This window comes from Castor canadensis, chromosome 11, assembly GCF_047511655.1.
Source record: "Castor canadensis chromosome 11, mCasCan1.hap1v2, whole genome shotgun sequence".
NCBI lineage: Eukaryota > Metazoa > Chordata > Mammalia > Rodentia > Castoridae > Castor > Castor canadensis.
Genome location: NC_133396.1, coordinates 102632776 through 102646153, shown reverse-complemented (window position 1 = coordinate 102646153; position 13378 = coordinate 102632776). Strand labels below are relative to the sequence as shown.

General features: G+C 37.0%; 1 protein-coding gene across 1 annotated transcript; it reads left to right on the top strand.

Annotated features, from left to right (window-relative positions):
* Positions 1-5958: 5958 nt before the first annotated feature.
* Positions 5959-9200, top strand: LOC109674952 (olfactory receptor 10R2-like). The gene is made up of 2 exons (XM_020151804.2): positions 5959-5973; positions 8232-9200. Exons 1-2 carry the CDS (start codon positions 5959-5961, stop codon positions 9198-9200), a joined length of 984 nt encoding a protein of 327 aa, XP_020007393.2.
* Positions 9201-13378: the final 4178 nt, after the last annotated feature.

Below are 13378 nucleotides of genomic sequence, written 5' to 3'. Positions count from 1 at the left end.
ATAGTCATTTAAATCTGAATAGATCTTAACCATTTTCCCCTTCACTCTAACATTATCTTACTCTGCTGCCACAATGCAAGCATAGTTGGTTATTTTGTTATTGCCTTTTTTGAGAGATATGTATCTATATCTACCTGTCTATATCTACATCTGTGTGCTTACGTATATAATATATATATACACACACAGAGTACACGTGCACACACACACCACTGGCAGTCCTTTTCTCGTGGATTGGGATGGGGTGATAAAATTTTCTCCAGTTTAACAGGAGTGCTTGACCCATGGCAGTAAATTAGGGCACAGGAAGCACATGGGGACGTTTATGTTGTTTGGAAGGTCAGAAGTTCAGAGCACCTTTCCAGTCTGGAGGCTTTCAACCATAAGTCCAATTATGACTTCATTGTGAGCAGTTAATAACCCACATTAGAATTTGATAAACTGCCGAGACATCTGGATAAAAGGCTGCCTTCAGTTCTAAGCTTTGTAAATGTTTTTGTTTATGTTTTAATCATAAATCTTTTTTAAAGTAAAGCCCAGGTCCTTGGTTCACTGATATAATGGAGATGTGTTTTGGACTGCACATTTGGTCCATTATTTGTACAAATCAGCAATCTGGATTTTAGTACATGGATTTAAAAGGCAACAGTGCATCAGTGGTTTGTGTGTATGTGGTAAGTTCCTGGAAGAACAGTGCATTTATATTAGAAATGTAAGTTTTAAGAATGGCATCGTTGCCTTCTAACAAGTTCTCTGGGACATTTTAATTTTTATTACTATTATTGTCGATACATGATTATGGTCAGAGAAGGCCTCCTCTTCCCTTCCTGGCCCTCTCCTTCCTGGCTTTTCTCCACAAAGAATGTCTCACAAATAACAGCTTAATCTTTTGACACCTTTTTTGGTGGTGTATGTCCTAGCTCCGGGTGTGTTGTTAAGTGGGCTCATTCCCTCCAGTGGCCCTTGGGCTTTGCATGTCAGTGGTGTGTACCATAGAAGGCCAGTCACAGAAGGCTCATGGGTGTAATAGCAGCCCTTTGCTCCAGAGTTCTTTCATGGTTTATTCCTGTACGGTTGTTTGAAACTGAAATAGAACTGCAAATGTGGTTGGTTGATAGACAAATGGCTATTCTCACTTTGTTTTGGAAAAACCCTGATAACTTGACAGCTAGGAGAAAGAAGGTATGTGAAACCAGTCTCTTGTAGAGATTGGAAATCTTACCTGCGGTTTGGGCAGAACCTACACAGGGTGCATGCTGTCAACCAAACACCAGAGGTTTGGATGTGAAGTCTGTGTGACCTAAGTATGGGCTGTTCTCAGTGTTAGAAGTCATTCCATGATTGCAAATCCTAACCATGCATGGTCTGCTTGATGCCCATTTTGGCCTTCACAAAGGTGTGTGCCTTGTGCTCTTCGATGGTAGCAAGTGCTCACCACGTGAATACAGTACCTCAGTTCTCTGTCCCCTATTGCAGTTGCCCTGTGCCCAGCACTTCACCATGGGCAGCCAGGGCTTGCTTCTCAAAGCCGTGTGATACCCCAGTCTTAGGCACTTCTCATGTGTGTGTGTGTGTGTGTGTGAACAGGTGTCTTCCTGCAGATCTGCTGTGTGTCTCTCTGCATGTAAATCTCAGAGCTGAGCCTGGCTCCTGGAGCCCATACTGACATTTGTGGCACGAATTGGTGAGTGTGCAGCATGCAGACAGTGCAGAACACAGTACAGTGACTTCAGGCTGAAAAATAAAAGTTCCTTTTGAAGTATCCTGAGGGTTGGGTCAATTGAAACACTTGTAGCATTATCTGAGGACTTGCATTGTGGTTTTTCTGCAAGCAACTTAATATACCCCTGATCTCCCTAGTCTCTAGAGGAATGCAACATGATGATGATGATGATGATGATGATTTCAATCATTGGTTCATTTTATTGCCTTGAGGGCTTGAGGGAAGGGGAAGGGTATTTTTTTGGCGGGGGTGGAGGGGTGGGCTCATTTTTACCCCCATTCTTTATTTCAGTGGCTTACACCACAGTTGATGGTGTGACTAAGTCTGCTCCCAAGCCCAAGTATCTTGGGCTTCATTTTAGGCTCATATTTCAGATCTGCATGCATTGCTTGCACTTTTCTGGTATCTAAATGTTGATTCCTTGTTCTAGGAATTCAACATTAATTTCCAAAATTATCATGGAACTTGTGGCAACACAAGACATGAATCTATGTATAAAATTTATTGGCCTTTCTCATTTTCCTGCTCTAGTATTGTATTGTGTGTGTGTGCGTGTGTGATGTCAGGCTGCCATGTAAAACTTCAGAGAAGAACTTTAAAAGCAAACCATCCTTTTTGCATGCTCTATTCTAAGTAGAATGTTCAGTGTAACTAACTAAAATTGCATGTTAAAGATATTTAGGTTTTTTTTTTTCTTTATTTTTATTTGCTTTCAGTTTCCTATATATTTGCTTACTGTGCTGTTGTAGTGGTTGTAGGATAAAAATGCACTGGTGAAGCAAATGTAGTGCCAACAGAAGGTGATTTTCCAGTTGTATATGTCATGCAGCATTTGAAGGGACTGTGCGTTCTTAAAAAAAAAATCACAGTTGCTTCTAAGCCAGATTACATTTTTATTGTTTTATGTGCCAAACCCCGAAGTGCATTGGGCTTGAATCTCTGAACACTGTAGACCCATTAGAAGACCGTTCTGATTGTCACAAATTGTAGTGCCTGAAAACACTCTTAAGCTGATTGTCTTAAAAAAAAAAAAAAGAAGAAGAAGAAGAAAGTCCTCCAAAGATGAAACAGGAACAATTATTGTAAGAAAATAATTATGGTGGAAATGTCTGTGGTTCCTTAGAAATGCTGCGCTCTCTGTATTTTCCATCGTTAGTGCAGTTTGAATGAATGTGTATAGTTCAGAGGTCTTCATGTTCACACTTTAAAACTAGGTAAATGACCTCATCTTTCGAGCTTGAATTTAATTTTAATTTTAATTTTATTTTATACAATGTGTAGACAGTTCCCTGTTCTCTGCATTTAGAAGTATACACAGTATAAATCTGTTAATTCTGTAAGTAATTTTTATAATTATGATGTAACCCCATCCTTCCTTAAAACATTCAAAATAAACCCTTTATGTGCAAAAAAAAAGAATTATGGAGCATGTGTATATGTGTGTGGGTGTGACGAAAAGTTTCTCAGCATTGTGAATTGGATCACTAAGAATGTATATGTTTAACACCAAACCTATTGGAAATCTGAGTTTAAATTCTACTAAAAAAAAGGAATGACTGTCTTTTAACTTCCTGGAAAAGTGCCCTGGAGTGATTGCATGAGAGGCAGCTCCTGTCTGGGGTCCTGACTGAGTTGACAACAATAGTGTCAATAAATGATTCTGATGCATGCCTGAAATCTTAGTTACTTGGGAAACAGTGACCAGATGCAGCAGTTTGAGGACAGCCAAGGAAAAATTAGTCAAAACCCTATCTGGAAAAACAAATTAAAATAAAAAGACTGAGGACTTGGCTCAAGTAGTAGACTATTTGCTAGCAACTGCAAGGTCCTGACTTCAAAACTACATTTAACAAAAGGTGTTTCTGGGCCAGATGTGATGGTTCATATCTATAATCCCAGCACTTGGAAGCCTGAGACAGGATTATGATTTTAGGTTTGGTCTGGGCTACATAGCAAGTTCCAGGCCACTTGAGGTGCATATTGAGACCCTGTCTCAAAAAAAAAAAAAAAAAAAAAGATTCCGTAAATGTGACTAACTCAAATATTTTGTTTTCAGATTTATTCCTGCTCTGAATATTAAGGGTCTCTAAACAGTTTTCTTAAAAGACTATGTAACACCAAGGCTAAAGATGTGGTCAGCATCCTGTGGAGACCTGTTAACTCAGGAAGATGTACTGAGTGAACCAGATGCCCAAGAAACCCACAAACCCATTTGCTATTAGAAAGAACTGTCCTGAATATTCGAAAATTGCTGGAGGCAGCCTTAACTGCTGTGCTGTCTCTGTTGGTATTCTTTGACAGTGGTTGATATAATTAGAAAGAAAAAGGCTCTGAGTCACTAGGGAGTTTGTACTGCTCTAAGGAAAACTGCTGGAGACTATTGACAAGATTTGCAGCACCAAGTCCAGGGGACTTTGTGACTAAGTGCCTTCAATTCTTTCTGCCATCCTTTGGAGTGTCACTCATAAAAAGAGAAGAAAAGGGAAGGCAATTTTTTCCTATATTATTCAAAAAGGAAGAAGATTAACAATTTTGGGGAAACTTAAAGGTCTAGAAAGTATGTTGCTAAGTCTAAGAACAGGGAACTTGACTTCTAACCTAATTTCAAATTTAGGTTAGGGAAACAATGGCATACAACTATAAATAAGCACTAAACTGATTTTCTCCAACTCCACAATCCCTCTCATCTATCCTGAATAAAACCATCAGACAGCTGCAGGAAACAATGTGGTTAATTGGGAAGATGACCTAAGCTCTCCAAGATATTTGCCCACAGTACATTATTCCTATTTCCTTCCCTTGAGATAGATACTTGGCTTAGATCTTTCCGTTTCTCAAAGGCTAGGAAAAAGCAAACTATTACCTCTGCAAACTGCACCTAACTATTCCACAACTTTCCTTCAGTCTCCAAATCTGCTGTTTTCCATTTTAGTTTTGGCCCCCATCTCTCATGCTGTGCTCCTATGTACCTGTTCTTGGTACATCACATGAGTTGCATGTTCCTGATGAAACTAGACTATAAAGAAGAACTTTGTTTCTTCTGTGGCAATGATTAGAAAAAGGTTTTATTTGTCCTGGTGAAGTTCAAGGAAAAAGAAAGCTTCCCCCTTCCAAAAATGACTTCATAAAATACAGTCCTGCACTATCTTCTATAATATGGGTTTTTCATATTTGCTTTCCTGTCCTTAATTTGCAGCAGCCTTCGGCTTTTAATCAGCCAACAGAGAAGCTGGAAGAAACAACCAACTAATGACCAATGCCATGTTTTTCTTTTCCCTGCTCTATTTTTCCCTATTGGACTTGTGAGATTTGGATCCATGGTGTCTTCCGTATCTACTTTCTTATTGAGAGAATAATGGAATTATTCTAAAATTAATGTTGCAATAATGGCTCCCTGGAGTTTTGAAAAGTATAAATATCAACCAACATATTAAGGTCATAACTAATATGAGACAAAAGAAAAGTTCTTCAATGACTTTGGGGAATAATTTTCAAAATTCTCAGGAGAGAAGATAAGAATACAGTTTTGGGCATTGAAATGTCAGTGGTAGAAGGAGTGGAATAGTCTTCAAGATAGAAATGGTTGTGACAGTACTGGGTTTCATTGGTTTCCACCAATTAGGGAACATAGAAAGATAACCCCTCTTGAGTTATTTTATGTTGCAAGATGAGTTAAGGAAATATTTGGATCTACTGATATCAATTGCCAGTGATAATTTTAGAAATTTTCAATTATCTTATGAGCTGCAGTCTGTTAATCATAGTTTCTTAGTGATGGTGAAAGAAGAACATACAAAGAAAAGAAGGCACATCTATGCATACATAGAAAAGTGTATGAAAATAAAGGGATTTCTGGAAGGTAAAATGCAGCATAACCAACTGACCTCTAATAGGCACAGAAAGGGCTTCAACCAAGTGCCATCAAAATGTTCTCCAGAGCCCTTTGCTTTCCTAAAGACAATCCTTTAAGAAGTCTTCCCTGGATAATTGATAAAGAAAAACAAATGCTCATAAGTCTCCAACATTTGCTTAGTGCACTAACCTTCCATTCTCATATATCATATGAAAGTGTTATCTTATGACCAAAGAGTATTAGAAAAATCTAATTAGCAATGAAGAATTTGAAAGAAGTGAATTTCTAACTGAGCTGTCTTTCTTTACAGACCTTCTGCTTTCCTTGATCCTCACTATCCTAACATTCTGTGGACAAATTATCTACTATATAAGCCTGAGATATGGGAACTGAGGAGGTAAATAAATCACACTCCTCAAGAAACATCCTAATGGTGACTGTTTTGTTATTCATTACTTGATATGTAAAGTATTGTGAATTCATGAAAACTAGATCTGGTTCATATTTATAATTTATAAACTATGTGACAGATTATCATGTGAATAGTATAATTACAACCATGCAATGCGATCCTATCAACTACAGACTGAATCTCTGTTCTCAGAAAGCTCCCCCCATGACTAAAAATACCACCATCCCTTTCATGTACTTAAATGCATTTACAGATGTCTTTTAAAAAATATTAAATTTATTATTTAATTAAATATTTACCAAATGTTTAGTGACCAGTTCATTGAACAAATAGCCCTTAAATGTCAATTTATTTTTAGTTGTTATAGTGGTATACAAAATACCTCCAAGGCATTTATCCTCTCTAACAGATGTAGAGACAATTATCATCTATGATATATTTAAGTGTACCATAAAAAATTTAAAAGAAAGAAAAGGTCATGGGACTCTTGTATTTGGAGGCCAGAGTAGCCAGACGTTGTGGTTTCTAGTTGAATGATCAAGAATGGAGAATGAATAGAAATTTCCCAGATAAGCAAAAGCACAGGTGAGAGATACTGTGAGATTAGAAAACCTGGTCTTGCAGCAGAAAAACTACCTTTTTTATTGGAGCATTTGGGGAGAAGATAAAACAGTTTGTGAAGAAGGCAAGGTGGCTAAGAAAATGTGTAATATAGACATTAACTGTTTATTGAATATGGATATTTACTAATTTAATTTACCTATAAATATCACATTAACAAATGAATAAAGGAATGGAAATGGTGATTTGTTTACTCTAGAACATTTCAGTTATACCCATTAGCCTACAGGTCACTATGATTAAGCAAAATTAATATTCTCCTTCAAGAGTTCTCATTCTCTGTGAGTGGTGCTGTGGTTTTGAATTCAGGGCTTTGTACTTATTTGGCAAGAGCTCTACCACTTGAGCCAAACCCCCAGGCCTTTTTGCTCTTTAGTTTGTTTCTCAGATATTGTCTCTTGCTCTTGTCTGGGCTGACCTCTGACTGCAATCCTTCTACATTTGCTACTTGAGTAACTGAGATTATCTACTTGTATCACTACCTCTTGCCTCCAAGCCCCCTCTTGAATGTGAAAGAAGCCAAAGTGAGAACACTTAGAGACGGTAAAAGGTGAAAGAACTATACTTCAAATGAGTAGGATGAGCTGTCTATTTGTTTCTTGAGTTGAGTTATACATTAGCTAAAGAATACTCATTTTGCAGTTTGCTTCAGTGCTTTTATTTTTTTCAGATGTCTTTGAAGGCTATAAAAATTAATCTATTAAGTTCAAATTTGATTTCATTTGAATCAAGGGGGTACAAATTTGCCCACCTTTTAGAAAGGAGAAATTGGAAGCGCTGAAACAGATGTGGTCAATACAATGGTGAATTCTATTGGAAATTCAGGGGTTCAGGAAGGTCTGATGGCTTTACCTTATTTCATTGTGAAATTTAAAGCAACAATTATAGCAGAACTCTAAGTCAGTTCCAACTTCTTTCTTTTTTGGTACTGATAATTGAACCCAGGGCCTCCAACTTAAACTAAGCCCCTAGCCCTTTTCTTTCTATTTTGTTTATGAGATAGGATCTTGCATTTGCCCAGGCTGGCATTGAATTTACTATCCTCCAACTCCACCTCCTGAATAGCTGAGATAAAATAAAAAATAAAACCTTAGTTGTAGGCACATACAAAATATACCCAAAAGGAAACTTACAAGAAACTAGTAGTCAATTCCTGAAAATTGAACAATATAATTTAACAGAAGCTGACACTTATTAAAAGCTTACAAGGTACACATGATCTGTTAAGTGCTTTAATTTTCATATAATTCTTAGGAGAGCTACTATTAATATCTTTACATTATAGATGAGGAAACTGAGTCACAAAGGATTACACAGATAATGGGAGAGCTAGAGTTGTTACACAGGATATTTTCATTTTTATTCCTTAATTGTTATTTGAAGTAACCAATGTGAAAGGGTCTCCTAGACTTAAACAGTATAAGAGATACAGAAATGATCTGAAAACAAATGTAATCAGAGTATTTGAAACAGTACTATGAAATGTTGTAACCAATAGGGCATTTTCTACTAGAGTAAGTTCTTACTCTTTCTCTGATTTATTGTTCTTCAATCCAAAGTGGAATTAATTATATTCATCTTTCAGGGTACACTACTGTTTCCTTTGTTCCTGTTCTTTGTAGGTTAAGCTCTGGGGCCAAGTCAACCAAGCAAATTTCTCATCTGTCACAGAGTTCCTTTTGCTGGGATTCTCCAGTCTTGGAAAAATTCAGCTCATCCTCTTTGTTCTTTTTCTATGCCTCTATATGATTATTCTGAGTGGAAACATCATTATTGTTACTGTCATCTGCCTGGATCACAGTCTCCACATACCTATGTACTTCTTCCTAGGGATTCTCTCTGTCTCTGAGACATGCTACACTTTCGTCATCCTGCCCAAGATGCTCATAAATCTTTTGTCTCTGCTTAGAACAATCTCTTTTTCTAACTGTGCCACTCAGATGTTCTTCTTCCTTGGGTTTGCTATCACTAATTGTATGCTGCTGGGGGTGATGGGTTATGATCGCTATGCTGCCATCTGTCACCCACTTCGCTATCCCATTCTTATGCACTGGAAGGTATGTGGACAACTGGCAGCAGCTTGTGCTGGGATTGGTTTTCTGTTCTCACTCACTGGCTCGCTTTTAGCCTTTAAACTCCCTTTCTGTGGCCCAAACAAGATCAACCACTATTTCTGTGACATTGTGCCAGTTATCCGACTTGCTTGCACTGATATCTACATTAATGAACTGTTAATCTACATTGGTGGAGTTCTAGTTCTTATGGTCCCTCTGATTTTAATATGCATCTCCTATGGCCTCATTTTTCACACAGTCATGAAGATCCCATCAGCCGAAGGCAAGCGAAAAGCCTTCTCTACTTGTGCCTCCCATCTCACTGTGGTCATTGTCCACTATGGCTGTGCTTCCTTTGTCTACCTGCGACCGTCAGCCAAGCACTCATCTAGCAGAGATAGGCTAGTGACAGTGACCTACACAGTTGTGACTCCATTGTTGAACCCTATGGTGTATAGCCTCAGGAACAAAGATGTTCAGGTGGCCATTAGGAAAGTGATTGGCCAAGGAAGATTTTATCCTAAAGCTACAAAATGAGAAAAAATCACATCTATGGAAGCATCCCTTCCAAAGACATAGTAATAATTATAATGCCAACAATGCTTATGTCTTTCATTTAGATAGCACTTTACTGGCTTTACATAGAAAATTTACATGATATTATTTAGATGTGCTTTGTGGGGTGCAATCTTCAATTGGCTTTATTCAAAATAAGGACAAAGACTCATATAGTTTTAAAACACAAATAAGTATTTTGATTTCTTGAGATAATTAAAAATTATATTAGTCTCTTTAATGAAGGATAAGTCAAACACTGTGGATGACAGTTTAGCAAAAAAGGCTCAACAATCACAGTGTCTACATAGCTCAGCAAAATCTTAGTAAGGTCATTTGCAAAATAATTATGGAGCAAATTAAACTAATATAAAGGAAATTATCCATTAAACCTGGGCTACCAGTGTTGAAAAGGGCCCAAGGGTATCACATGCATTGCTCTGTCATTGTAGGAATCTAATCTGAGCATTTCCATCTTGGTTAATTGCTAAATAGGGAGAACTGTTGTTAAATATTTCTAAATATTCTATTTTTATATATCTTCCTAACTTTGTTCCTTTCTCTAAGGATGTCTAACAACAATCAAAATATTTGAAGATGGACAGTATATGTCTCCATTATTATACCTTTAACCTAGGAAGTGTCTTTTGAACTTAATGATATATTACAGTTCACAGACCCCCTCAAAATTCAGATTATCTTTGGATTACTTGCTAGATAAACTCATTTTGCTAATAGTATCTTGAGATAGGTCACAGGTAGTTAGAATAATCACTTTCATTTTTTTTCTGGAAGTCAATTTTATCTCAATATAACCTAAATTTCATCACTTTCCTATAAACTCTACCATATATGTGCTCCCTCTGAGCCCTATGTTGTTTAAAGGATTTAATGTTATATATCTATAACCATAAAATTACTAAATCTACTGTTATTTTAGTTTAATTTTGTCTTTTAAGATGATTTAAAGTTTGGCATTTATTCTCTTAAATTTCTACCTTTGACTTTAGGCTCATAGTTCTAGAAGATTCAGTTTTTAATGTCCCAGTTATGATATTCAAATACTGTTTGTTTGTCTTATTGCTCCATTCTATCTCTTCTTCTAGGCTTGAAGTAAACAGTATTTGTATTGTAAGAATATACAATTAACAATGACTGCCTTGATTCTGATATTTATGCTCAATGGCCAAAGAACTGTGGTTAAATTCTGATTGCTGTAGGGGCTGGATGTCAAAGTCATATAACATGGTTAGATGTTTTATATCTTTGTCTTGGAAACTTCAAAAAGTAAAATCACTTATCAGTATATCTCTAGAAGCTCCATTTTGGAAGCCCTCATTCTTGACTTCTGTTCTATTGCATCATGGGAACTGTTGAAAATATGTTTGTATTCAATATTAAGTAGGTCTAAGAAGCAGTAGGTAAGCCCTTTCAAAAAAGTACATTCTTGGCAAGAATATAAGCTTAGTGGACAAAATAGAACAGATTAATTTCTGTTGCCAAGAAATTCCTGGTACTGCATGAGTGCCCAGGCAAGTTTTTAATAATCAGGACAATGAGCACAGATACCTGTGGGAGGGTAGGGCAGGTTCTTGTCAAATGGGGTTAAGAAATCACTTGAGGTATGTGGAAAACTCCCTTCTGTTGTCATTGAGATGAATGTGTGATTTCATTCTCCATCAAGTATCACGTCTCCTACCACATACTTCTTGTAATCCATCTTTTGGCAAATGATATCTTGTAAGTATAATGTAATTATTGTACAATATTATGTATTATATAATAAATTATATAAATATTATTAAAACTTATATTGCATACTTCATTGGTCAAGACATCCTTCTTTCCTTCAGTTTTTACAAAATTCATCCTAAGGTAAATTTTTAAAAAGTGAAAAATCAGGTGTGTTAGCTCATGCCTACAATCCCAGCTACTTGGGAAATGGATTTCAGGAAGATTGTAGTTTGAGGACAGCCTAAGAAAAATATTAACAAGAACTCATGGCACAAAAAATGAGCCAGGGAAGGTGGTACACATCTGTAATCCCAGCTTGGCAGGAGATGAAGATAGGAAGATCACAGTCCAAGGCTGGTCTGAGTGAAAAACATGAGACCCTATATGAAAAATAACTAAAGCAAAAAAGGGCTGGGTTCGTGGATCAAGTGGTATAGTGCCTACCTACCAAGCATGAGACCCTGAGTTCAAACACCAATATCACTAGAGAAAGAAAGAGAGAGAACAGGAAAAGATGCTAAGGGTGATATTTCCAAGGGATTGTCCTGAAAATGCTGCCACCTAACAAAATGTCCTCATCACTCTTTCATTAGACAGATAATTTTTCCTGTTTATTCACTCAGAACCTCAAACTTTCCCAACTATTACTATCTTCAGAGTATCATTATAGGCACTTGAACTTTTTAAATGGCAATGTGTGTAATAAAAGAAGAAATGGGCATTATATGACAAACTCCAAACTTCAGATTCCCAGTTTCAGGTGTGACGGTGCACACTTGTAATCCTAGCACTCAGAAGATAGAGGGAAAAAGATAGTGAGTTTGAGGCCAGCTTGGGGTACATGGTAAGACATTGTCTCAGAAAACAAAAGTAACTAGTCTGTCATTCCCCATAGCAGTCAAATGCTGCTGAAGAAATTTATCTAACACATCAGATAATCACAAAAAGTTAATGATCAATATTTTTAATGGACACCTAAAACTAGAAAATTTCAACATTTTCTGAAAAAAACTTGCATTTTCTGCAGAAGTTATTATCCATGTGTTCACTTCTACTTTGAATGAAAATAGAAGTGAGTCCTCTTTATCTCAAATGTAAAGCCAACTGATATACTGCACCATAGTTTAGAAAAAACATAAAGTAAACTGAAACCTTCTCTTCTTTCTGCACTGAAATTGCAAACACGCTTGTACCACAATTATTCAAATTTTTCCTTACTCTTATAGTATATGCTGTCTCTTTTAGTATTCTCAAATACTTCCTTTTCATATTCTCTGTATTTTGTTCACTTCTTTTTTCATCTCTTTTATTCATATGTGCATACAATGTTTGAGTCATTTCTCTCTCCTTCCCCCTGCCCCCTCCCTTACCTACCCCATCCCTCCCTCTCCCCCCGACCCCCTCGCTACCAGGCAGAAACTATTTTGCCCTTATCTCTAATTTTGTTGAAGAGAGAGTATAAGCAATAATAGAAAGGAACAAGGGTTTTTGTAGTTGAGATAAGAATCACATTGCTTTCCTGTACATATGTGTTACCTTCTAAATTAATTCTTTTCGAACTAAGCTTTTCTCTAGTTCCTGGTTCCCTTCTCCTATTGGCCACTGTCACTTTAAAGTTTCTGCATTAATTCCTTTACATTGAGGACATCAAATGCTATCTTGTTTTTCGGGGGGTTTCTTGCCTACCTTCATACCTCCCTTGTGTGCTCTTGTCTCATTATGTGATCAAAGTCCAATCCCATTGTTGTGTTTGCCCTTGATCTAAAGTCCACATATGAGGGAGAAGATATGATTTTTGGTCTTCTGGGCCTGGCTAACCTCACTCAGGATGATGTTCTCCAGATCCATCCATTTACCTGCAAATGATAAGATTTCATTCTTCTTCATGGCTGAATGGTATTCCATTGTGTATAGATACCACATTTTCTTAATCCATTCATCAATAGTCGGGCATCTTGGCTGTTTCCATAACTTGGCTATCGTGAACAGTGCCGCAATAAACATGGGTGTGCAAGTGCCTCTGGGGTAGCCTGTGTCGCATTCCTTTGGTTATATCCCCAAGAGTGGTATTGCTGGATCATATGGCAGATCTATGTTTAGATTTTTAAGTAGCCTCCAAATTTTTTTCCAGAGTGATTGTACTAGTTTGCATTCCCACCAGCAGTGTATAAGGGTTCCTTTTTCCCCACATCCTCGCCAACACCTGTTGTTGGTGGTGTTTCTAATTATGACTATTCTAACAGAGGTGAGGTGGAATCTTAGTGTGGTTTTAATTTGCATTTCCTTTATTGCTAGAGATGGTGAGCATTTTTTCATGTGTTTTTTGGCCATTTGAATTTCTTCTTTTGAGAAAGTTGTGTTTAGTTCACTTGCCCATTTCTTTATTGGTTCATTAATTTCGGGAGAGATTAGTTTTTTGAATTCCC